The sequence below is a fragment of the Ascaphus truei genome, chromosome 8, assembly GCF_040206685.1.
Source record: "Ascaphus truei isolate aAscTru1 chromosome 8, aAscTru1.hap1, whole genome shotgun sequence".
Lineage (NCBI taxonomy): Eukaryota > Metazoa > Chordata > Amphibia > Anura > Ascaphidae > Ascaphus > Ascaphus truei.
This window is the reverse complement of record NC_134490.1, coordinates 61,150,801-61,177,505: the sequence shown is the minus strand read 5'-3', so window position 1 is coordinate 61,177,505 and position 26,705 is coordinate 61,150,801. Positions and strand designations below refer to the sequence as shown.

Sequence of the window (26,705 nt, the reverse complement as noted above, 5' to 3'; positions counted from 1 at the left end):
GCTATATTAAATATAAAATATCATTGGCCTGACACCTATTTGCAAGTTTAGCAAATACATATTTGTAACCGTTGCAATGAGGCAAATCAAATGACGGCAAACATTTCATGATTAAGAGGTGCAAAAGACAGAGATCTGTTTCTCCTGCAAAATTTTTCCAAATTTTAGATGCAGGTGTGTATGTGGAGTAAACAGGTGGTATTTATCTAAGTATTAGAGAAATGAAGTCATGGAGTTTTTTTTTTATATATATTGAGTCAATATAAAAGTGGCTGTTTGATTTAAAAGGGGTGGATGTTATGTGTTTCAATGCAGAAGGTCTGGGCATAAAAACTGGCATATGTGAATAGAAAATTATGTTTCAACTAAGCACGTGAAATCTCAATTTCCACTCAAGACGCTTTGGAAAAAGATCTGATCAATGTGAGCTGATAATGTAAGTTAGATTCTATGTTCATCCTTTTAATTAAAAAAATTGGTCTGAATTTATTGTAACTGTTCCCTTAATAATAATTTTCTGTAATTCCCCCCCCCAGGAGTCTTGCTCCCCTTCAGCTTTCGACTGCATCGTCCCCCCCAAATTCCTCTTCTTTTTCAACTCGTACACAGCATGCTTGGCAATAGTGCCCAAAGTCATGCAAAAGCTGCAAAGGCAAACAAGATCTTATCTTGCATTAAACGGGCAATGGGTGGAATGGAAGTAAACATAACTGTGCCCCTTTCTAAAACTTTAGTAAGACCACACCTTGTATATGGAGTACAATTTTGGGCACCACTCCGTAGATAAGACATGGATCTAGAGAGAGTGCAGAGAAGAGCCATCAAATTAATAAAGGGGATGGCTAATCTGGTTTATGAGGATAGGCTATCAAATTTAGATTTGTTTTTATTAGAAAAGAGGTATCTAAGAGGGGATATCATCACTATATGCAAAAATATTCAGGGTCAATACAAGGAGCTTTCAAAAGAACTATTCATCCCAAGGGCAGTTCAAATGACACGGGGTCATCCCTTAAGGTTGGAGGAAAGGAGATTTCACCAGCAACAAAGGAAAGGGTTCTATACAGTAAGGGCAGTTAAAATGTGGAATTCATTACCCATGTGGACTGTGATGGCAGATACAATAGATATCAAAAAAATCCGGACGCGGAAGTGGGGATATCATATATCACTGCGGGACACCATTTGCTACATCCATGGGGAGGAATATAAATCTAGCATCCATCCACCACCTGATTACCAGACCCAGAAAAGACAGAAGTTCTCTGAGGGCTATCCCCAAAGATTCCTTTCAAGGCACTCTACTATCACATGGACATGTGAGTAGTGACATTGTCCATTTAATACTAATATTACATCCAACCATTTATTGGACTTTTTACACTGTTGCACTATGTATGCATTTTTTTAAATATGATTTTGCGCTCCCCAAACAACACCATTTGCACTACCAGGGCATTGCAGGGAAATGAAATGTAACAAAATGGTTAATACCTTCATTCCCAAACCCTGTCCAAGTGTACACTTCACTTTTTCTCACCTGGACTGCTTCCATCCCCCTCATCCATTCACCACTTATCTCATCACTCCGCCTTCTATATTTAAAAACACATTTCATTTATAAAATGTTAAAAATACATAAAATATATTTGATGTATTTTTAACAATTTATAAATGAAAGGTGTTTTTAAATGGAGGGAGTATCTAAGATGGAGAGTGATGGGACGAGTGATGTTTGGGAAATAGGAGCAGAGGAGGTGAGAATAGATGACGTACAGACCTGGGAAGGGATTAGGAAGGACGGGTCCTTTGTTCTAGTAAATATAAAGAAAATATTCATTTTGAACACTTTATTTAGATATCTTAGGACATTTTTGGACATATATATTTTTATCTGTCTAAGTTTATTCATGTCGTTATTGTGGGAGTTTTTCTGTTATTGCTCAACCCCAATGTGTACTACAGTACTTATACGAGATATAGTTAAACATTATAGAAGCGACCTACAAATACCCATATATAAGACAGAACAGGTTTAGAGAAAAGCGAAGAATGATATCCAAAAACTCAAAAGGAGAAGAGCAAATACAACCAAGTTCAAAAAGTGGTAAGTCATGGCTTTATCTCATTCTCAAATGTTCAGTAAGTTGGTTCTAGAGTGATCAAAGTGATCCTTAATATATGTTGGTAAGTATTAAACATGGGGTTGTAGAATACAGTCAATAACTGAAGATATCGGCTCCCACAGAACTTGAATACCTGATACTATCAGTCGTCCAGGTAGTGACTGGATGTTTTTATATGTTTTTGACAAAAGAAACAGGGTGGGAATCCTCGACTCATGAATAGTCAGAAACTTGAGTTGAGCAGTAGAAATAAGAGAACTGTTGTGTGCTTCTTTCAAAAGTGTGTTGATATATTCCTTATAGTGTGCATAGTTAAGTGCTGAAAGTCTCTGATAGCAAGCAACATTTGACAACTGTAGCATGGCCTCCTTCTCATAGATGATGTTTGGCCGAATAACCACGGTCCCACCTTTTATCCAATGGTTTGAATACCACACCCATTAGATATGCAAGTTCTTTCAAGGCTTGATTTTTCACGTAATTACATATTATGTATAGACAGGTTATTTGATAAAAGTAATGTCATTACACACCAGACTAATCTGGAGGGTTGGCATACATATAGATTTTGGTTTAAGTTGTTTTAGCTGTGCATTTCCAAAGGTGTCAGATGCTATATAACTTCCTCGTCATCAAATAAAGGTGTTAAATCATGAACTGCCAATATCTCTATCTGAGAGATCCTCCAATGTCCCCAAAGATTTATCACAGAATTTTTCCATAAAAGTCATTTCCGTACAAACAGAAATACATCCCTTATACAGCTTAAAGTGTCACATTTTCCTGTAGGTGCAAATTTAAAACCAGTTACTCAGGATCAGCCTTTGTGTTGCTGTCAGTACATGTGATAAAAGGTTAATGACTGCTAATCTTGATCTGGACCCCGTCTGCGGGAACTGGTATTCCATCATCTTCAATTGTTGGGAACGATATGCCCTTTTGCTGCGGTCTCATAGTCTTGCGACTGCCCCTCCTTGTTCTATGTCTTTTTTTAAATGGCCATAATCGCTGTCTGCAAATATCATCATTTTGGTCTTGCTGAGATTCATATGGAGGCCCACATTCTTACTTCTATATAAATTGGGGTACATTTCAATGTGATTAATATTTTAGGTGATGTGTTTTTGTTTGATTTAGTAATATAGATGTTATGTTTTAAAATACAGCGCAATCACTATTCCTCTGTTTTGTTATGTTTTTTTTTTCTCATTGAACAAACCCCAGTTTAATACTATTATTCAGCAAACATGCAATATGCTTGATTTACTTGTTCACATGACAATTTGACCCATACATTTGTAATCTCACAGATTATAAATACCAATCAGTCATGGAATGTTGCACTCTAGCTAATGTGTGACAAAAGTTACTAGTCAACATATGCAACTGTGCAGTTGCTATCAGTAATGGAACTAAAATGTTCTCTAGGACAGTAAAGCTAATGGACGGCATTTGGCCATTGATTAAAGACTACGTATTGAATGAATAGATGTAAAAAATATTGAGAGTTATAACTTTTATTTAAAAATGTCCTAACAAAACAATTAATCATATACTTAAAATCATATCATCTGTAACAGGGACTTATCCCTATTTAAATAAAGCAGTGCTCTGAGAATCCAACAGAGAGAGTTGATTGCAGCCACTCAATTAACTAGTCTCAACCTGGACTTATGAGAGCTCTGTAAAAAGTCTCATGTGAAACAGAGCAGAGATTTCCTTAGCTCACATTTGGGCTGACAGAAGGAGAGCAGAGAAGCCTGCACACAGACACTGTCTTGAGCATAAAGGTGTGCTGAGATCAAGACACCCAGAGACCTATATTTCCTGGTCACAGAGGACCCAGGAACCTGCCAGAGACCGACATGGAGGGCCATCTGCTTAAGGTACCACCTGAGACTTTGGGGTGATAGGCTGGTAAAGGGAATATCCTTCCAGTCCTGCAGGTAGGGTCTGGGGAAGTAAGTGAGCCCTTACAAATTGATAGGGGTTTGTTATTTTGTTGTTTTTATATGTTTTGCCTGGATAAAGGAACAGGCTCAATAAAACCAAGATATAATTTCACCCTAATCGGTCTCCATTATATGAACCTCTGCACACATCTTACAGCATCCAAGACAGCCTAGTGCTTTCATAAATACATTAATGTAGCAACATTAGCACAGAAAGTACAATGTTTATGTAACCAATCAATTGTATCTATTTTCATACACCATATCAGTCAAGGATTATGAAACAACTTAATTATCTCAATATAAAGTCAAAAGACACTTTGTGTTACAGTGAATACATGTATTGATGATCTGTTTTTTCAGTGTTGGTGGAAAAGGAAATATAAATGATACACTGATTTTAAAATATACGCTATCCTTTATACCCTTTTTGTCCTGGTGTGTGTGAAACAGAAGACAAAGCATACTCTTCATTCTTCCTTTTTTTTCTTTTCTTCTCATTGTTCTTTTTATTGATTTTCTAACATTGCTGGTAAACATGACAGATTTCAACACATTTTTACAATTTTCCATGTTAAATGATACTTAAAAAAAAAAATGTAAGTTAGAAGGTATAAATCAGATGCTCAAACTTAACACAAAAATACACCATTTTTAAATTAAACAATTCACAGAATGTACAAAATATAACTTTAGTCAGACACATATTACAGACGTTCGGATATACTGTTAACATGGTTATTTTCTCCTTCTGTTTACCTCATCTATGACCTTGTGCAATTTGCTGCAAGAGACTCCAGGATGTGTGCACGGAAGCCTGATCTATTTAGTCCTTTTCACTCTGTGGTAGGGAGTCAATATAGGGTTCACATTTTGTAAAAAATATCTCAGTTATTTGTTCCTTATTGGTCTCCGTTTCCATTTTATCTAAGGTCATTAGCGGAGTGATACATGTTTGAACCGTTTCCATGTTTTGGAGGGTCATACTTCACCCATTGCACCATTATAGACTTTCTAGCTGCCAGGAGTATCATTTCATCAATCCTTTGGTTTCCCGAGTCCCCATTAACTTCTTTCCACCCATCCATGTTCCCAAATAAAACCGATAGAGGTTCCTTCACAGTTACCACTTTTGTCTTGTCGTGTGTGTGTGTATACTGTATATGTGTGTGTAATATATATATATTATATTATATTAGAACCTGGTCACAAAAATCAGATATACATGGACATTCCCATAGGCAGTGTTTTAGATCCGTTTTAATAAGACATTTCGGGCATTTATTTTGATCCTTTTCTATCTGTGTACATTGGATATCAAATGCATAATATGCTCTATGTAGTAATTTAAATTGTAATCCCCTCCATGTCGCAGATATTATTTTCCTGGTTTACCCAATCCTACCAGCAAAGAGTCAATCTCCGTTATTTCTGGGAAGTCCTTGTTCCACTTGGCTGCCACGTTTTGCAATTGCTTGCCATGGAATTTATCTCGGATCCAATCATATAATTCAGAGATCGAATATGTAATATTATTTTCAGTCCTAAAGTAGCTATCAAACATTCTGTTTTCTAATGTCTTTCGTATAGTTCTCTAGACTCTTACAGTAATGTATGTGCATGTAGGGGAAATTGTGAGATTGTGGGAATTCCTTCTTAATGCTGAGCTCTTCAAATTACATAAAGCGTTCCCGTTCTGTATCTACCAGCTGCCCTATATTGTTTTTTATTCCCTTGGTTTCCCACGTCTTAAACATATTTTGAGATCGACTTTGTTCAAATTTCAGGTTACTTTGTATAGGCAGAAATTTGGAATATATTTCTTTGTTTATTAGCCAGTCTCCCATATGCCTGGCTATGCATGCCAAATTGGTAAACTCACTCCACCAAGTTCTTTTGGGATAAATAGTTTTGACATGGCAATTCTGTTTCTCCCTTTGTTCCATATAAACTTATTTATTGCACTATTAATCAATTTTATGTCTGCATGGCAAACCAGGATAGGCAGCATCTGCAATGAGTATATAATCCTAGCGAAGCTGATCGTCTTAACGAATTGGCATCTACCCGCTAAATTCAATAGGAGGCCTTGCCAGCTTTCCAGCTCTTTAATCACTTTGATTAGGATTGATATAAAATTGATTGCGTACAATTTCTCTAGGTTGGAGTCTATATTAGCCTCCAAGTATTTGATTGGCTGTCTTGTCTTTTTCTAGCCCCAAGATGTTATAGAATTCGTCCGTAAAGCCATCAGGCCCTGGTGCCTTCCCATTTTTAAGTTTCTTTATGACAGTCCTGGGACCTCTTCTCTTTTCTCTGTACACACTCTCTCTAGGTGACCTAATAACATCTTTTGGGTTTAAATATCACCTCTATGCCGACGACACACAAATATACTTTTCAACACCTGTCCTTACACCTGCTGTACAAACCAAAGTTTCTGAATGTCTCTCTGCTATATCATCCTGGATGGCCCTCCGCCGCCTTAAACTCAACATGGCTAAAACAGAGCTCCTCATACTTCCTCCCAAACCTGGCCCTACTACCTCCTTCCACATTACTGTTGGAACTACAATCATTCACCCAGTAGCCCAAGCACGCTGCCTAGGGGTCACACTCGACTCCTCTCTCACATTCACCCCTCACATTCAAAACATTTCTAAAACTTGTCGCTTTTTGCTCCGCAATATAACAAAGATACGCCCTTTCCTCTGTTGCTCGACTGCTAAAACTCTGACTCAGGCCCTCATTCTCTCCCGTCTTGATTACTGTAACCTCCTGCTGTCCGGCCTTCCTGCCTCTCACCTGTCTCCCCTACAATCTATCCTAAACGCTGCTGCCAGAATCACTCTACTCTTTCCTAGATCTGTCTCAGCATCTCCCCTCATGAAATCCCTCTCCTGGCTTCCGATCAAATCCTGCATCTCACATTCAATTCTCCTTCTCACTTTTAAAGCTTTACACTCTTGTGCCCCTCCTTACATCTCAGCCCTAATTTCTCGCTATGCACCATCCCGACTCTTGCGTTCTTCTCAAGGATGTCTTCTTTCTACCCCCTTTGTATCTAAAGCCCTCTCCTGCCTTAAACCGTTCTCACTTTCTGCCCCACACCTCTGGAATGCCCTTCCCCTCAGTACCCGACTAGCACCCTCTCTATCCACCTTTAAGACCCACCTTAAGACACACTTGCTTAAAGAAGCATATGTATAGCACTGTGGATATTCTGAACACGATACATAAAGCTTGGCCCCCTGCAGATGCACTTACCAGAACTCCCTCCTACTGTCTCTGTACGTTCTCCCTACCTACCAATTAGACTGTAAGCTCCTCGGGGCAGGGACTCCTCTTCCGAAATGTTACTTTTATGTCTAAAGCACTTATTCCCATGATCTGTTATTTATATTATCTGTTATTTATTTGATTACCCCATGTATTACTACAGTGAAGCGCTATGTACATTAATGGCGCTATATAAATAAAGACATACAATACAATACAATACAATACAGCCGCTATTATTTCCCTGGTAATTGGAGCATTAAGTTCTTGTTGCTCTTTATTCGTTATTTTTGGGAACTTTAACTCTAATCCTTGTAAAAACTTGTCTTGAGCTGCATCATCCTGCTCACAGGTAGTATACAGATTTTGATAAAAGTCCCTAAACACTGTACATATTTCTTCATCAGCTGATGTTGGTTCACCCGAAGCTTTACGCATCCAAAGTATGTGTTTTGGCTGTGTAGTTCGTCTAACTAGTTTTCCTAATCATTTATCTGCCTAGTTCTTATAAAGGTTAAGGTCTCTAAATTGGAGCTTTTTTTGTTGCTTTCTGTGTAGCCATATTACGCATACATTCTTTGCTTCCATGTATTTGTCCCTGTGTTTTCTGGGGTGGGATTCTGTTTGAATTGACAGAACGCCCTGTTCAGTTCCTTGCTAGATTTAATGTATTCTGCTTCTGTTTCTTTCCTGTATTTGTTCATGTATGTTAGAATCTTGTCTCTCATTACTGATCTAGTGGTTTCCCAATACAATTTCCCCTAGTTTTGGTGTATAGCGTTTGTTTCCTGGAAATAGTACCAGCTATTGAGGAGGAAAGCTTTAAACTCCTCATTATTATGAAGATACAGTAAGATGGAAATCTCCAGATTCTATTTTTGTGTTCCCTAAATCCTAAATGTATCTCTAACCATACTGGTGCGTGGTCTGATATGATTAAATCTTCAATCGTCACTGCGGACACCTTGTCCATCATATAGTCGCTTGTTAGAATATAGTCTATTCTTGAGAGAGTTATGCGGGTGAGAGAAAAAGGTATATTCTCTATGTCGGTTAAATGGCCTCCACCATTCTAACAAACCCAATGTTTCTTGTAACAGCCCTATGCTTCTCTGTATAGATCTTGATTTCCCTTTTCTCTGATTAAGATAAGATTTATCTAAAAATGGACCACTGACAGTGTTAAAAGCACCACCCATAATTAGGTTACCTCCTCTTTCTTTCAACAATTTATCAGTTGCACTCTGGAAGAAAGGTTGGCTCTTCATTCGGGCCATAAATATTATATACTAGCTGATAGACCCGGCGTTGCCCTGGATGTAATGTTCTCGCTTTCACTCTCTCTCCACTCCCTCTCTACTCTCTTCCCCCCCCTCTTCACAGCTCTGCCCCCCACCATTTAGAGCTGCGCTCCCCTCCCCCCCAGTTCACATCTCTGATTTATTTTCCCACCCCCTTCAAGGCTTCTTGTTCCCTCCCTGTGTTTGGCAGCTGAGCTGACTGAGGGGGGAAGTGTGTATGTGTGTGTGTATGTGTGTGTGTGTGTTTGTCAGTCAGTCAGTATGTATGTATGTGTTGGCTTGCCCCCCCTCTCTCCTGACTCCCTAACCCCCCCCCCGCGAACTGGATACCTAATGCACCTTGCCCTGTGACCCCTGGATCTGATACCTGCTGGCCTATAGCCCCTGGATTTCTGATGCACCCTGGCCTGTGGCCCCAGGATACCTGATGGCCTGTAGCCTCTGGATCTCTGATACCCCCTGGATGCCTGTGGGCACTGCCCTGTGGCCCCTGGATACCTGATGCACCCTGGCTTTCTGTGTGGCGTCCTTTATTGTGGCCCTTAACTAAGCTAGCCTATGCTGTGGCCTCTGTCCCTCCGGTCCCCGATTCCCCACTCTTGTTGACTGATTCGGTTCTGTCGCGTCCTGGGGCTGCGGCCCGAACACTCCTGCGCCTGCGCTGTCCTTGTGACGTCACCACGGGCACCATAGAGGCGGCATGTAAACACCAGATGATGTGATCCCCTGCGCGTGTTCCCCCCCCCTTGAGACCTCCCCCCCCCCCCCGGCGGTCCCTGCTGAGGGGAGAGAGAATGGGGTCCGCGGGTGGTGAGGAGAAGAGGCGTGCGCTCCTTCCACCCCCCCTCCACGGCGCTCCCGGCGTCCCTGCTGAGGGGAGAGAGAACGGGGGCTCGCAGGTGGTGACAGGTGAAAGGGTGGAAGAGCCGGCGGGGAGGTGAGCTGCGGGTGCGGGGGAGGAGCCGGCGGTGGGGTGGTGTTGGGGGGCGGCGGTGGCTCTTTCCAGCGCACGTTACCTCAGGTGGTGAGTAATCCGCAGGGGATGAATCTGCACTGAGGTTATTTTCTGAGAGTGTGGCAGTTGGGTATGAGAGGTCATAGAACCACCCCAATGAGAGGCGAGCGGGGCCGGGCCACGGACCAATCTGATTGGCCAGAGGGTGAGTGACAGACCAACGGACCAATCAGATTGCCCATAAGCACAGCAAACATACAACGTTTTCAGCAAACAAACAATGTTTTCATTTTTATAGATATAGATACATATATCCATATTGTTGATCTTAAGAACACCCTTCACTCTGTGTCACTCCAAGTTGATATAAGCTCATATGGTAGTGTTTTGCTTATCAGAATCGCTACCCCCCCTCTTTTCTTTCCCACTGCTGGGGAGGATACGTATTCGCCAACCCAGTTAGTCTGGAGTTTATTACTCTCCTCCATGTTTAGATGTGTTTCCTGAATAAGTGCTATATCCGCTTTTAAGAGCTTAAGATGCTTTAATATTTTGTTCCTTTTAATTAAGGCGTTAATACCTTTAACATTCCATGAAACCAGTCTCGTCATTGGTTAATTGTTAAACTGATATTGTCTAGCACGCCTTTACATAATGTATACAAAGACTTAAAGAACCGTGATTGCCTGTTTCCTTTTTCTCTATCACAATATATCCGATCAGTGAAAAACATTTCAAATAACACATAAATAACTCAGAACATAAAAAATAAACCATAAAACACATATAGATTAATGACATTCCTTTTTTCCAAAGTGACATTTTAGCCTCATCCCAGCTCACCGCTGCTTCCTCCTCCTTTAATTTATATATTTCAAAACAGGTTTTCTTAATTGTTTTTTATTTTTTTTGGTAACGTAACCAAATAGACGACAACTTTTTTTTTATTATTTTTTTTTAAAAGACTTGCATTATAATGTTCTCCCTCCATTGCTTTTGCACTTTATCAACTTAATATCGCTAAATGCAACAATCCTTGTATAAACACCTTTTTCTACCAACATTTGCATGTACCATCTGTCTGTAACCAGATCACATCAGTCCCTTTATGAGTACAATACTTATTTCCTTGCAGCCTGGCCCATCTCAGCGGTGCTGGGATCTTGCAGGGGAACGTTTTTTTCTTGGCTGTGCTATTTTCCTTCATGCTGTATCTCTGTCTCCTTTGAGGTTCTAGCCTCCTGTTCTGCAGCATGCTGGGGGATAAAGCGCTCTGCTGCTTCTGCTTCTGAAAATATTTTGGCCCCTCCATTTATGAAGACTCTTAAGGTGGCAGATGTCTCAGGGAAAATGTTTTATTTTACTTATATAGCATACTGCAAACTTTACTGAACTCCTCTCTTTTATTTGATACTGTAGCAGAATAGTCCTGAAAGATTAGGATCTTCTTTCCCTCATAATTATGGCCACCCAAATTCTTATAGGCTGTTAATATTGTTGATTTTTTCATTAAAGTCCAGAAACCTTGCGATTACTGCTTGTGGCCTACCTTCCTGGTTCTGCCTAACCGGACCAAGTCTATGAGCCCTTTCCACTTTGATGTTAGTGTGATCATGTGGTAGTTCCAGAGATTCAGGCAGCCATTTTGTGCAGAAATCCTGCAATTGAGAGGGTTTCACCTCTTCAGGGAGTCCTATTAATCTTATATTATTTCTGCGTGACCTGTTTTCCAGGTCCTCCACCTGATCTTCTAAAGGGTTTTTTTTTTTTTTAGTTTGAATGTCCTGTTGCATGTCTGAGGATACATTCTCTAGGATCCCCACTCTAGATTCAACTTCCCCCATCCTGGTGTTTAGCAGGGTTAGTTCCCTTTTAAGATCATCTAGGGATTTTTGCAATTTTTCATAATGTTAAAGCAGGCATCAATACTTTTTGTTACAGCCCTGGCTAACTCGCCATAATCCCTTGGAGTTTCTGCCTCTTGAGACACCCCTGATTCTTCTGAGTCTGTGTGCAGCTCCTCCATGTACTTGGAAGCCATCTTGGTGTGCTCTGACTTTCTTTCAGCTCTCACCTGCTTTTGATGATTTTTGAGGGTAGGGTTGCCAGGTGTCCGGTATTGAACTTGACAGCCCGGTATTTGGTTACTCTGTCAGGTAAAAAATGAGAGCTAATACCAGACATGTATGTGTGCAGGAGGGGGGGGATGGAGAACGGACGGACATATATGTGTATGCCGGTATTACCTCTCTGGACTTGGTAACCAATTGTTGAGTTTCCCCTGAGAAGCGATAGAGCAGGGATGCTGCTGCTAGGGGGCTGGGCGGCTTCCTCCATCCCGATTGGCTGCATTAAACAGCAGCAGCCAATCAGAAAGAGGTGGCAGGAGCCTGGGGGTGGGGAAAAAGAGTGGAGGAAAAGCATGGAGCAGAGAGAGATGAGGCTGTGCTCTGTGTGTATTTGTACTTATACTGTTTTGTGTGTGTGTGTGTGTTTTCTTTGTCCTGTGGGGGTGATGAAGGGAAGGGGTTGAGAGGATGAAGTGAGGTGGGGGAGAGGATAAGAGGAGAGAGAGGATGACGAGGGGTGCAACAATCTTGGAATTTGTGGGAGGAGCATTAAGATTAGTATTGCTCGCCAAGTACAGTATGACTGCAGGTAAGTTATTTATAAATGATCTGACCATTACGTAATTTGTTCTAAATTTCACTCAAACCATGCACCAATTTGCATCAATTTGCACTATTTCATATTGTATTTCCTAAAGAAATCCTCAGAAGGACACTCCCTCCCAAAACTGCTCCCAGTTTGTTTCTGAAACAGAATATGAAGTGGTGCAAATTTGTGAATACTTGGAGTGAAATTTAGAAAAAATTACGTAACTGTCAGGTCATTTATAAATAACATTCTTCCTCACCAACAATTCTCGCGCACGTCACACCGTTCACCATTTTGTCCAGTATTTTTGTAGAAGCCACCCTATTTGGGGGGCATTTGTGTCTGACTGGAGAGAAATTTCTCCATATGAATGCTTCTCCTTACTTTTCAAGTTAGGCTGAGTCCATGCTCCCTGCTTGCTCACTGAGGCTCAGGGAAAGCGGGTGCTTTCCCTGGCCTTGCGGTTGCTTACCACACGCGCCTGCAGGGGGCGGGCCGGGGGCAGGCGCGTCACCGGCCGGGGGCGGGCCAGTGACGTCACGGAGCTGGTTCGCCCTCATTGGGTGAACCGCTCACGTGACCGGCCTGTCTCGCCGGCAAGCGGGGGAATTTTAAATTCTCCCAAGACCTGCGCTTCCGCAAGTGCGCGGAAGCGCAGGTGAGCCCCTACTAAAGCCGCTCTAATTGCGGCTGTAGGGGCTCAGTGTTGAGCGGGAGCGCACCTCAGCGCGCTTCCGCCAGCAAGCAACTAACATGGCCGAGGCCTTTCTCTACTGCTGTGGAGCTTTTCCTGCTTTTCCCCCTCTGTTGAGCTGGATTGAAACTGTGAGGGTTATATTCAGCCTGATGTCTCTGCAGAAACTGCCTACACATGTATCTCCCGTTCACAGGAGCATGCAAAGTCTGTCTGCTTTTTACCGTTCACCGGATCATTCAGTGAGTTTTTATTTACTGCCTTAAATAATTTGTTCTGGTTGTTTAAGCTACTGATCTGTGTAGGAGCAGTGGGGCTCAGGAGCTCGGGGGGCTGTGACTTCACCCTCTGGCGCCATTCTGGAAGTCATACTCATTCTTAAGAGACTATTTATTAAACTGTCTATTTCTTAGGGGGAGATCTTTTGTATTTATTTTTAAAGTTGCAGGGGGATTAGGTGATCGATACCATTCAGTTTACGTTCCCATTTTATCCTATTCTAATTAATATTTCTGAAATTATCTCACAGTTTCCTTTGATGGAGAAACATTTATTGCCATGACTACTGCAGTTGTGCAATGGCCACTTGGTTTTCGCCTCCACATACAGTGGAGAGAAAAAGTTTGTGAACCCCTTCGGATTTTCACATATTTCAAACCTAAAATGTTATTAGATCTTAATCTAAGTCCTAATAGATAATGATTACCTGATCAAACAAATGACACAAGAACATGATACCTTTTCAACATGTATTTATCCACAAATATAAAATATTCATGTGTGAAAAAGTATGTGTACCAGGGGCGTAGTTATAGTCCGGCGGCCCTCTCTTTCTCTTTGATGAATTTTGGCCCATTCTGCCTTATTGTTTGTCTAATTAATACATCATTTTGTTTCAAAAGACATGGAATTGGTTAATGTAAACCCTATTAGATATTTAAGGAAAGACTGTTTTTTATTCAAGAAGGTTATCATGGAAAAGCTATGGAATTTCCCTAATTCTTATTGGGTTCACAAACTTTTTCTTGCCACTGTATAAACAACTGGAATTGAATCTGAGTTATGCTTTTCAGGTATAGGGAAAAAAAAACCCACAGAATTTGGTGGCTGAAAAGGAACGGCTAAATTCGTTCCGGATTCAAATTCCAAAAAGAATATAAATCTCTAAACTCTATTCATTTTATGTTTTTAATATTTACTAGCTTTTGTGCCCGAGGACCAGATTTTTGTATCTATCATTGCTAAAATGTTTTAAAGATTTGATCTTTTTAAATTTTTTTTTTTTTTTTTACTTCACCAGCAGCCTGTCTTTGAGAGACGTATGTTGGAAGTAACGCTCTCAGTTGTGATACTAGTGCGACACCTCTGATGACCAGTGGCGGCTTCGAATTGCTGTGTTGTGAAGGCAGGGGGTTTACCTGTGCAAACTCTTGTTTGGGATCACATACTGGGCATATCTAGAGGAAATCAAACCCTAACAATGTCTCCACTTACAATGTCATGTTTACATACTAATACTTGTTGGTGTTTGAATTGTATCTAAAAATAAATAAATAAAGTAGATTCAACTTCTTAAAGCTGCAGTTCAGCCAATATCCTGCATGTGTTTTTTTTTTAATAAATCAGTTCTGTAGTAAGAAAAAATACTTTTAGCATTTTCTGTTTTAAAAAAAACAACTTTGAAAGACCAATTTTCTTGTATTCTATTTTAACAAGCATGCTTGTTCCTATAGCAACGATTTACATTCCCCATATTTAAAGATGTCGCCAAACTTTGCCGATCAATAGACGGAGAACGAATTGACCGACAGCTATGCAGTTCTTTAGGTAATTAGAGATTGCCCACATGAAACTATTGAAGTAAAAAAATAAATTAAAAAAAATAATTTAAAAAAAAGACTGAACTGCAGCTTTAAAGCAGCAGTCCAAGCTGTTGTTGTATATATTTTTTAAACATTTAATTTTTTCCCCTTTATGTGCATCAATATAATCTACAGGTGCGCACACTGGGGGGCGCAAGATTTTTCAGAGGGGGGGGGGGGGGGGTATGTGGTGGTTGCAGAGGCCCTGCTCTCTTCCCCCAAGGCATTTAAATGAATGCCGGGGGATCGCGGGAGGCCTTAGCATCGTCCCTTACCTTGTCTTCGGCGTGGTGTCAAATGACACCGCTGGGTCACGTGATGGCACGTGACCCCACAGCGTAATTTGACACTACGCTGAAGATATGGTTAAGGGGGGGGGAGAGCAAGCAGGGGTCGCAGTGGGGAAAGAGGGGAGTGCCAGAGCCTGTTTCAGAAGAGGAAGGGGATGTGACTTTATAAATGTTTGTTACATTATAACACACACCCAAAAAATAGATGGCGCTCCAACACTGATATTATAATACAATAAGAGTGGATAAACAAAATAATGTAGGTGATAGATACTGGGTATGTAATTCGCTCAAAAACTTCTGGTGAGGATTTGTTTCCAAAAAGTCATTTCCAACATTGCTCCTCCAGATTCCAGAAGGAGCAGGATCGCACCAGAATAGAGAGAAAATAAAATAGATTGTACACTGCGTGTTGTAAATGCGGAAATTATGGCACTGAGCTTGGCTCGTATGTCAGCCTACTTAGTAGAAGAAAGAACAAATAAAGCTCATTCAATCAGTGGCTGTAGTGTGTCTTCTTAACGCTGTTGTATCTTGTAGGATCCCAGGGCTATATATGTAAGAGTACAGCTGTTTTCCCCAATTGAAACATGTGGATGTATTCTCAAGACAAAAAAAGAAGACGGTGCATTCCAAAATCGCTACATTATAATACATTCAAAACGTAATTCAGAGTTTTTTTTAAAAATAAAATAAAAAAATGCTACAAGTATTTTCTCATTGGACAGAACTGATTTATTTAAAAAAAAAAACAACAAAACAAAATAACACACCTGTTGCTATTGCTTGGTCTGCAGCTTTAAATATGTCACAGCTATCGGTTCATTTTCATCAATGGATTTCAACCTCAATTGGTTTGACCTTAAAAACAACAAAATCTGGACTCCATTCAAGTCACTAGGTTTAACCCAACTAATTTCTCAACCCACACGGACAAACGTAAAATCTTGCAATCATTCCTGGCTAGATTGGATTCTACCCTCTTGTCCCAAGTGAATCCAATCCTCTGGTGTCCTGCCTGAAATCTTCAGTGATCATGTAATAGTGTACTGTGCAAGGAAAATCAAACCACACAAGTCGAATCCTAAAGTTCTACTTGCCAGAACATTTCGAAACTTTAACCCACAACAATTTCTGGCTGACCTTACTGACTGCCCTTGATAGAGAATCAACCTAATACCTTACCCTGATTCTGCGCTTATGTATTTCCAAACAGAGTTCTTAAGTATCTGTGATACCCATGCCCCACTGCGCAGAATAAATATATGGGGGGTCCATCTTGCGTGGGTTACCTTATTGCGCTTTACCATTTTAGGGATGCATCTGGAAAAGATACCTATTGGGTAGATCCAAATTTGTGTGTATCTCAGGCTCTTAACTAACCCTTAGGATATCACCTGTGGTGTCCCGCAAGGCTCTGTTCTTGGCCCCTACTCTTCTCCGTTTTCATTAATGATCAATCTACAACTTTTAAGGCAGCTTCAATGCACATGTATGCGAGTTACGCAATCTTATATTCACGCTAGCCTCCCTGACCCTGGACACATACTTTAATCTAATTTTTCAAGACTTGAATACTGGATTTCCCCAAAACAGGTTTTTAAAAAATTTTTTTTTTTAAAATGCAGACTAAACTGTATCTGTGGTATTTGGGACTAATGCTAAATTTCTAATGCTTCCATCGGCAGAAGTACAGATCAGAACCAACTCTTACATCATTCTAGCCCCTGTCACTAGTTTTAAGTATCTGGGAATTTTGGCTTGACTCCACTTAACATTCAAATTGCATATTGATACACTGACATCCAAAACCTATGCCAAACTAGTTATTCTATATTGAAACATCCTCCCTTAGCCCACTGGTCAGAAAGCGCATCGCACAGCAGATGTTGATGCCAATTATAGACTATTTGGACAAAATATATGGCAGGGGTGCGTAAACTTTGTGCGCTACGCCCCCCCCCCTGCCTGCCAGCCCTTGTGCTCACGCTCCACCCTTATCTAAGATCCGCCGTCAAATGACACGCAGGGTCACGTGACCCCGCGGTGCCATTTGACGCGTGTTGCCATGGTGACGCGTCCCAGAAGACAAGGTAGGAGACATTGCAGAGGTCTCACGCAACCCCCCGGCATTGGGGAAGAGCATGGGGCCTCTGCAACCGCAGCGCCCCCCACTTTGCGCACCCCTGGTTATATGGTACAGTACCCCGAACTCACGTTGGCAACTAGACACCCTCTAGAACTCAATATGTTGCTTTGTACTACAATGTAATTACAGCAGACATCACTGTAAAATGCTCCAAGAATTAGATTAGCTATCCCTTGCGTCCAGACGCTAAGGCTGCGCTTATAGTGCCGGCGCAGCCGGCGACAGCAACGCGACGTCGCGTCAAAACACCTGCATTGCCGCTGTCGCGTGCGTTTATAGTAAGCGCGGAGTGACGGCTTGGTCGCAATCGCTGGAAGTCATCTCAATTGAATTTTTCCAGCGACCGCAGCCTGACGTCACCGTCCCGTCGCCGGCACTTTAAGCTCAGCCTTAGTTTGTTGTTCCTGTCTTCAAATACTTTCTGGGAAAGCTACCAGACTATCTGAAGAAGCTCCCCACCCCTATTACACGCAACAATTATCACCTCAGGCCGTGCCTATAGTGCCGGCGACGTAAGCAAAAGTTGTATTTCACTTTATGGCGGCGTCGCGGGCGACCAGGCTCCTGATTGGTTCAGGGGCTATCACATGAGGCGATAGTCCCTGAAAAATCAAATAATTACGGCTACCAAAAATCGCGTCGCCTCGTCACTTTGTCGCCGTCGCGCTTGCTTTAAGCGCACACGGCGGCGACAATGCATTAGTTTTCAGGCGACGTCGCCGGCACTATAAGCGCAGCCTTAGATCAGACTCCAAAAGACCTGTACACAGTCCCATGGTTCAGTGGGGAATCTGGTCACTCATCCTGTTACCGTGCACCTCACGTCTTGAACAACCTACCAGAGACGCTCAAAACCGCAACTGGTATAAGTAATTTCAGGACTTTAGCTAGCTCTCATTTTAATCTTGTCTGTAACTGCTACATACACCCATAATCATATCTCTAACTGTCCATGAAATGTCTGTAAATTGAATGTATAACCTTTGTTCATTAAATGTAACCATGTATTGTCTCAATAAGTATGTGCCCAGGACATACTTGAAAACGAGCGGTAACTCTCAATATATTACTTCCTGGCAAAAACCTTTTTAGAAATAAAATGAACATGTTGTCCTTAGAATGGAGTGAACCGTTGAAGTGTTTATAAGATGTTGGTTTCTATCAGTCTTCTCCACATTATAGATTCAAATGCTACCATCCCTAATGAAAAACTGATAGCTGAAACATTGCAATTTAGACTCCCTTAAGCACAAGAAATTAAATGGCAAATTAATAAATACGTAGTAGCAGAGGAATGGCATTTGCTTCTTCTATTTGATGTACTACCTCAAAAAACATGATATAACATGTTTCAGTTTAAACATGATTTTTTTTAAAGATAGCACACACAGTACAAATTATTCTTTATTTATAATGGTTAACTGCGAAGTTTGCTTTTTTTTAAAACTCTCCAGGGGAAAAAAAATGGCCACAAAATCTCATGGGCGATGCGGGCCAATAAGTAGCCGCAATGTCATTTGACTAATTATTCGACGGCTATTTAAAACACAAAAAACAAAGTCATCCAGTAAATAGATTAGGATCTTGGGAACCAGGGGATCACAGGAGCTAAACAAACAAATTCGGGTTCGGCTCTTGAGGATCCTCGTACAACCTGCCCCAGTTTCCTATGGGTGGGATTGCTGCTCTAACCTTTTCAGTGACGGATGGTCGTGCCACCCCTGTGGTACTTCCGCATCACGTGATTGCTCTGCACGGGACACCCCTCTCCCCTTCAGTGTGCTACACGATAAGCACATATCGTGTGCAGCACCTAAAAAACCAGAGCAGAGGCCAATGACATACAGAGTTTGTCATAAGGGTACCTGGGGTGCTGCTTTTCCTTAATGTACACTGCACGTTAGGGCACTGAAGGGGTTAAATAAATAACCCAACCCCCTCTGAGAAGCTGGGGTAGAATCTTGAATGGAATGCTAGGAATTTGCAATACCTTTTTAAGCAGTTTATGTTGTTAGCTGAAACTTGAATAGTTACTCTTTTTACATAATGAACTTGGGTGTTACACGTGCTTTATAATATCAGTAAAGCTTGCAATAGTGCTTATTATAACTAGGTTTGATAACATTTGTCACAGTAACAAGAAAAAAAAATCGAATTAGTCTCTCAGAAACTAAGCCCACACAGAGGGTTTCTCTCTCGTATTAATTCAGAATATATATTCTTTTTATTTTCCCACATTTTTGGCAATTAACTTGTGCAGCAAACTAATCCATTTAATCCTGGATTAGTTACACAATGTAAATGTAACCATTTACAAAGTTTGCTTAATTCAGAATCCAATTCTAGATTAAACCCTTTAGTGGTGAAGCGGATTTTTCAATTTATTTCTCTTTAGTGCCTTGAAGACTTTCATCAGTACGGTGGTCAAGGCAGCAGTGGTCCTTACTCGTGCATTTTGAGATTTGTACCACTACTTTAGGCCAGCGGTGTACAAACTGGAGGGCACGCCTCCCAGGGGGGTGCAGGATTTTTCAGGGGGGGAGGGGGTGCGAGGGCGGTTGCAGTGGCCCAGTACTCTTCCCTGAGGCATTTAAATGAAATGCCAGGGACTGCGAGAGGCCTCAGCAACTACAACTTACCGGGATTCAGCCGGCTTCTGGTCACGTGGCCATGACAACGCGGCATCAAATGACGTGATGCGTCTCATGGAAACGTGCGTTAAATTACGCTGCGGGGTCACGCCAGGTCACTGGGGAGGGGTGGAGGCGTGAGCTCTGGAGCTGGCACACGGGGGGAGGGTGCTGTTGGCTCATATCTGGTCTAGATCTAGGACATGAGTTGCCAACTCTAATCCTCAACATCGGCCAACAGTTCATGTTTTCAGGATAACCCTGCTTCAGCACAGGTGGCCATCCTCATTCTCTCACTTCCCTCTTCCCCTCCCCCCCCACCCCCATTATTTAACCCCCCATTCTCATTCTCCCTCCTTCCATACGCTTATCCTCTCCCTCCTTCCATACGCTCATCCTCTCCCTCCTTCCATACGCTCATCCTCTCCCTCCTTCCATACGCTCATCCTCTCCCTCCTTCCATACGCTCATCCTCTCCCTCCTTCCATACGCTCATCCTCTCCCTCCTTCCATACGCTCATCCTCTCCCTCCTTCCATACGCTCATCCTCTCCCTCCTTCCATTCGCTCATCCTCTCCCTCCTTCCATAAGCTCATCCTCTCCCTCCTTCCATACGCTCATCCTCTCCCTCCTTCCATTCGCTCATCCTCTCCCTCCTTCCATAAGCTCATCCTCTCCCTCCTTCCATACGCTCATCCTCTCCCTCCTTCCATACGCTCATCCTCTCTCTCCTTCCATACGCTCATCCTCTCCCTCCATACTACCCCCCCATGCTCTCTCATCTCCTCCCCCATACTCCACTCTCTCACTCTTCCCTCCCCCCCCCACCTCCCCTCCCCATAGTACGCGGCCACTACGTGATTCTTACTAGCTGAGCCGAATGGCTACTGGCACACCCTACGGAGGTAGGAATCCCCGGAAGCCGGGGGTCCCTGGAGCTGAAATTAAATGGGTTCAGCTATGGAGACCCCCTGCTTCAATCCTATGGAAAACAAAAAGTTCTTGGATTGCTCCTTTAAACTCTGTGAGTCAAGGCCTGATTTTGTCTTATTTTGACACTTGCTGCTTCTCCTATCCCCATCCTTTGCACTTTACAACATTACAGTACAAGGTAAATAAAGCGCTGCGTACACTATTATCATGCTATAAATAAAAATGATACATACAAATCCAAACTCATAGCGTGATGTTACCTAAATTAGTAACGGATGTTATTTTCCCTGAGGTTAACATGTGTCCTCAAAGCTAATAATATGCAAAAACAATGGCCATTATTGATCTTATTAGCATAGGCTTAACTTCCCGTTATTGTAGAGCAGCATTGCATTGGCTTCCAATAACTTCACCCTAAGTATGCCCATGTTCCCATCCTCACCCCGAAAAGGCTTTTTCGGAGAAGGAAGAATTCTATTTTAGTAGAGTTGGTGCCCTGGGGTGTTTTCACACTTAAAGCTGCAGTACCCCGTTCCGTCGCACGCCCTTAACGGCTACCGTGTGGCAACCCCTTCCCCCCGCGCGCAATTCACACGGCTTTTGTAAAGCCATCGCGGGTGAGAGCGTGCTGCGGGGAGGCGTATATTCCCACGTGGGCAGCCAACGGGCTAAATACCTCCCTCCAGTAAATTGGGCAGATTTTTGTGCCCATTAAAGAGATTTGACCTAACAAAATTCAGTAGGTGCCACCAAAGAAGTTTCACTTCAAAAAAGCATATAACCTTGAATACATCATAAATTGGACATTATAAAACGGCTTTATTAGTACTGCACTACTGTATTAACAAAATTACTGTTATGTAGGCTACTTCAGTTACTGTACTTGTAAATATTATACTACTACATAACATGTAAACAGGTGTCTTGGGGTATTGCTAGGGGTAACCCCCAATACTATGGAATATGCTACAATCCGGCAGCACTCAAGCCTCAATGGTGTCAGACTATTGGACTTGTACTGTACTTGGAATTTTCTATTTCTCCTTTTAGCGATTAGCAAGGGGAACATTCTGATTTTCCTCTTAAAAAAAAAAAAAAAAGAAACTCCCTTCAGGCACCTTGTTTAATTATAGAATAATGTAGGAGAACAAGTCTACTCTTGTCTGCTAAAGCAGCATAACATGGGTGTTTTTGTTTTTTAATAGATAGGAAGAATGGTGTCTCTAGAGCTGAACCGCTTTAAATTCAGCTCTGGGGATCCCATGCTTCCTGAGATGCATGCCTCCTGTAGGGGGTGCCGGTATCAGCTCCGCAGGTTTAAAGCTCCTGGTCATGCGTGCCAATAGGAATCCGTAAGTGCTGACGTCATGACTTGACTTTTGGCCCGGGTGGCGCAGGAGCTTTAAATCCGCCATTTTGATAGCCCCACACAGCTTCGCCGGAGCTGCCACTAGCACCAAGTACGGAGGTAAGAATCTCGGGAAGCAGGGGTTCCCCGAGGCTGAAATGAACACCGTTCATCTCAGGAGACCCCCTAATTCAAACCTATAACGCAAAAAATAGGAATGCAGTATTGCTGCCTTAATTAGATAGGCGGACAACAATTGACTCATTTGAATATTTACTTTTCATCCTTTGCCCGATTTTAGAATAAAACCAAGATGAGTTAATGCATTAACAAATAAAGGAATTGCTTTAGAATTTAGAATATAATAAAGAGATGGGCACATGGACTTACTAATCAACAAAATGTATAGTGCCAAGAACTCCAACGTTTCGGCTGTGCAAACCAGCCTTTATCAATGCTAGGTTGCCCTCACCTTGATAATGGCTGGTTTGCACAGCCGAAACGTTGAAGTTCTTAGCACAATACATTCTGTTGATTAGCAACTGCGTGTGCCCAAATCTTATCTTCATTGCTGGCTATATGGGGACCCTGGATGCCCTTGCGTATTAGAACACCGGCAGATAAGATAATTTTTTTTTTTTTTGCATTCTACAGTGTGCCCGCATTTTCCCCTGTGCTTATAATTTAGAAGCCCAGTTCATGCAGATACAGCTCAACCCTGTTGTAACGCGGTCCGTTACAACGCGAATCTGCTTATAACGCGATGCAAGTGTGGCTCCCAATTTTCGTATTTATGAATACTTTACAACACGATTACTAGTATCTTAAATACTTTATTGTACAATGCATACAATTGTACATTATTTCTAACGCGATCCGCTTATAGCGCGATGTGATTTTTTGGACCTCAAGCACAGCGTTATACGGGGGTTGAGTTGTATTAAAGGAATCATGTTTATTATGGGAATCTGAGACATCTGTTGATGCATTATTATTTATTTAATGTATGTAACATCAACCAGATACACCGACAAGTTAAAATACCAATTATACAATAATGGGATAAGAGAACCAAACATAAGAAGTGAATATTCACACTACAAAATGCCTCCCCCTAATTGCTTACAATGTAAATTGAGAGAATTAATAGAGATGAGGAGAAAATGTAACACTAAAGTTTAGTGCAAGTAAATAAGTGAAATATAATGTGTGAATCAGAAGAGACGCAAACGCCGTTCTATCAAAAAATGTTACCATCCGGTGTCATGAAAAATGGGCAACTGTTCAAATTAGAAAATGACTAAGTGGTATTTGTAAGCTGTAGATGCGTGATCTAGCCTCCTTATATGCTGTGATTATGCCAAACACAACTTTTTCTTTATGTACAGCTGTGTGTATTGGTGTTTAGAACTATTAACTCATGTGCATGATATAATGACCGCACAATGCCAGGAGCGTTTAGTTAAAATACTATTAACTATTGAATAATGTTTGTGACCAGTGTAATATAAGCAAAATAAGTAGCGTAAACATTGGAAACATAACCTGGACAGATCATGCACAGTTGCATTAGATCAGGGGTGGCCAATTCCAGTCCTCAAGGGCCACCAACAGATCCGGTTTTAAGGATATCACTGATATCCACGGGGTCTCCAGAGCTGAACACCATTAATTTCAGATCCGGGGAGACCCTGCTTCCCGAGATACAGACCTTCAAAGTGGGTGCCGGTTTCTCGTCAAACTTTAAAGCTCCCGCGTCACGCGGGCCAATAGGAAGCCGAACCTAATGACATCACGGCTTCCTATTGGCCCGAGCCACGTGGGAACTTTGACAAGCGGCCACTACGTGATTCTTACTAGCTGAGCTGAATGGCTACTGGCACCATCTATGGAGGTAAGTATCTCCGGAAGCCGGGGGTCCCCGGAGCTGAAAGGAACGGGGTTCTGCTCCGCAGACTCCCTGCTTCAATCCCATGGTAAAAAATAAATCGCCCGCTTGGATTGCTGCTTTAAAATAAAACCGTAACCAAGAGAAAAAATAGATAATTAAGTACACACTGGAATACTCTGTAGAAGAGACACTGATAATGAATACACACTCAACAAGGGAAACTAACGCAACAGAATATTAGATATCTTTATTGTTTCTGTTATTTCTTTAATGTTTAGCATTTTTGTCTACCATTTATGTTTTTTTTATGTACCTGGTGTATTTTATTTTTGATGTGTGTGTGTTTGTGTGTGTGTATATATATATATATACTTAGATATACCTACGAGACAAAGAAAATGATGGGTAATACATGTAAATGAGATGTTAAATAAGCGTTTATCATAATGCAGAATGCAAATGAAAATTTACAACAAAAAACACGCGTTTGCAAATTTCATCAATAATATACAGTCAACAAAGCAAACTAACTTTTTCGTTCTGGTCTAGAGGACCATTATTTTATATTAAATCAGTGTAAATTGTTTTGTCGTTAATAAAACCTCATTGCTTATCATAATATTATATATTATTATATATAATATTGGTTATAATATTATATGAACATTTATGTGGCTTATAGATAAAAATCATGTTGTCTTTTTATTGTTTCGTAGCATTTTACAACTATGATGCCAGAGGACCAGATGAACTGAGTTTACAGATTGGGGACACCATGCACATACTAGAAACACACGAAGGTGAGTACTTTCAATGTGTTTAAGATGGATAAAAGATCTAGCAAAGATTAGCATTTTTTTATTGAGATTATTAAATTGATCAGACGCTATTTTGTTTCTAAGCAAGTTGGTTAGCAGTGATAAGTTAGTGGGGATGTTCTTTGCAATATGTGTATGTGTACAGGGGGCACACCTGTAATAAAACATTGGCGTGCATGCATCGTATTGGTAAAATATACGTATACTTGACCCAAACAGTAGTCCAGAGAAAGAAGAGGCAGCACTTCTTTGGTAAGTGAGCAAAGGACAAAAGGCCAACGTTTCTGTCAATATATCAGGACTTTCATCAGACACTGCTCTAAAAATGACCTCCTGGCGCCTTTGCTGACCGTCACGTTTACTGACCTGTCAGTCACTGCTGCTTTGCTGGCGCGTTAACCGGCCTCAGCGGTGACTGGCATGTGTAATACACAGGTTTTTGATATTTGTCAAGTCAGAGTTTTCCTCTATAAAGATGTGCCGTAGTATTTTTTTGGTGGGGGGGGGGGGGGGGGGGGGGGGGAGAGAGGGGAGAGATTAGAAGTTTAGGAATCATTTTTGTTGTCCTACACATTAGAAAAACTGGGTTAATATGTACTGATATCTTGGAGCTGACTTTAAATCCTGTTGTAAATGCCGGAGGTTCTTATGCATTGTTGCACAATGTGGAGGGAGTGCGGTTAATCAGAGATGAATAAAACATGGCTTTATGGAGCTGGCCATATTCTAGTGTTTACAAAAAAGCGCTCTAACATATTCCCAGTTTAGAAGTCTGTGAAAAAATTATTTAAGTCCGTTACAGCACTATTTAGTGCTGCACAAAAAGGTTCCCATTGACAAAATGTCTGTGTAAAATAGTTACTGCATGGTTGTTAGCAGTAAATCTGTTTGATAACAGATTTGATACTAGTCAAGGTGATTACCACAGACAGTGATCTACAGGGTAATATGTCTCTCTGCATTTTTATGCTATTTTCTTTTTGGAGTCCTTCCCCAGGCCTGTGACTTATGTGACATATGGAATTCATGAACCATGCGGTGACTAGTCTAGCATCAGGGGGTCTCCTTATTTGCAAGTCAGGTCACTGTGTTTTGTGCATGATTGGTAACCACCTTGAACCTGTACTTTTCCTTCCCTAGAATCTGACCAAAATCAGTTGTTGGTTCTCTTCTTTACACACTATCATAAAATGCAAATGATACGTTAATCAACTAATTATCTGCCACTTGCCATTTAGTGTATGAAAGGTCACTGTGTTTTGAACATGTATAAAATTCCAGGGCATTTAAACACTGGGTCCTTTTGGACATTTAAACCTAGCAGCTTTTTAGCTGGTAACCAACATTAACAGTATTATTTTTCTATATAATACTCCCTGACAAATTGTCTGATAGGCTTTATGGGGTACAGAAGGTAACCGCTACCAACACTGTGGGCGGACAGTTTACCAATAAAAGCCTGATATAGGCAAAACAATAAAGTTTTATTAATTGCGCCGTTGTCTTTTTGTAATTAATAAAACTTTATTGTTTTGCGTATATCAGGCTTTTATTGGTAAACTGTCCGCCCACAGTGTTGAGATCGGTTACCTTCTGTACCCCATACAGCCTATCAGACAATTTGTCAGGGAGTATTATACCCCTATTCCATATGGCAGCCTTGCTGTGCAGTTTAAAAGGGATCTTTGGGAGGCCACTTGTGTCTTCTTGTTTGTTTGTTCTGGCAGTACTATTCCTTTGCACCGGCTTCCTGTATTATAACTAACTGGTGAGCGGTTAACCATAAGTTATTTCTATACTTATTTTTCTATATACCATT

The 26,705-nt window shown here is 41.4% G+C and overlaps 1 protein-coding gene across 2 annotated transcripts in view; it reads left to right on the top strand.

Annotated features, from left to right (window-relative positions):
- DOCK1 (dedicator of cytokinesis 1) overlaps nucleotides 1-26,705 on the top strand; it is a 279,647-nt gene that overhangs the window by 11,803 nt on the left and 241,139 nt on the right. For both annotated transcript variants that reach the window (XM_075612250.1, XM_075612249.1), the window contains exon 2: nucleotides 24,785-24,868. In XM_075612250.1, the coding sequence (XP_075468365.1) occupies nucleotides 24,785-24,868 (84 nt within the window). The remainder of the gene's footprint in view (nucleotides 1-24,784; nucleotides 24,869-26,705) is intronic.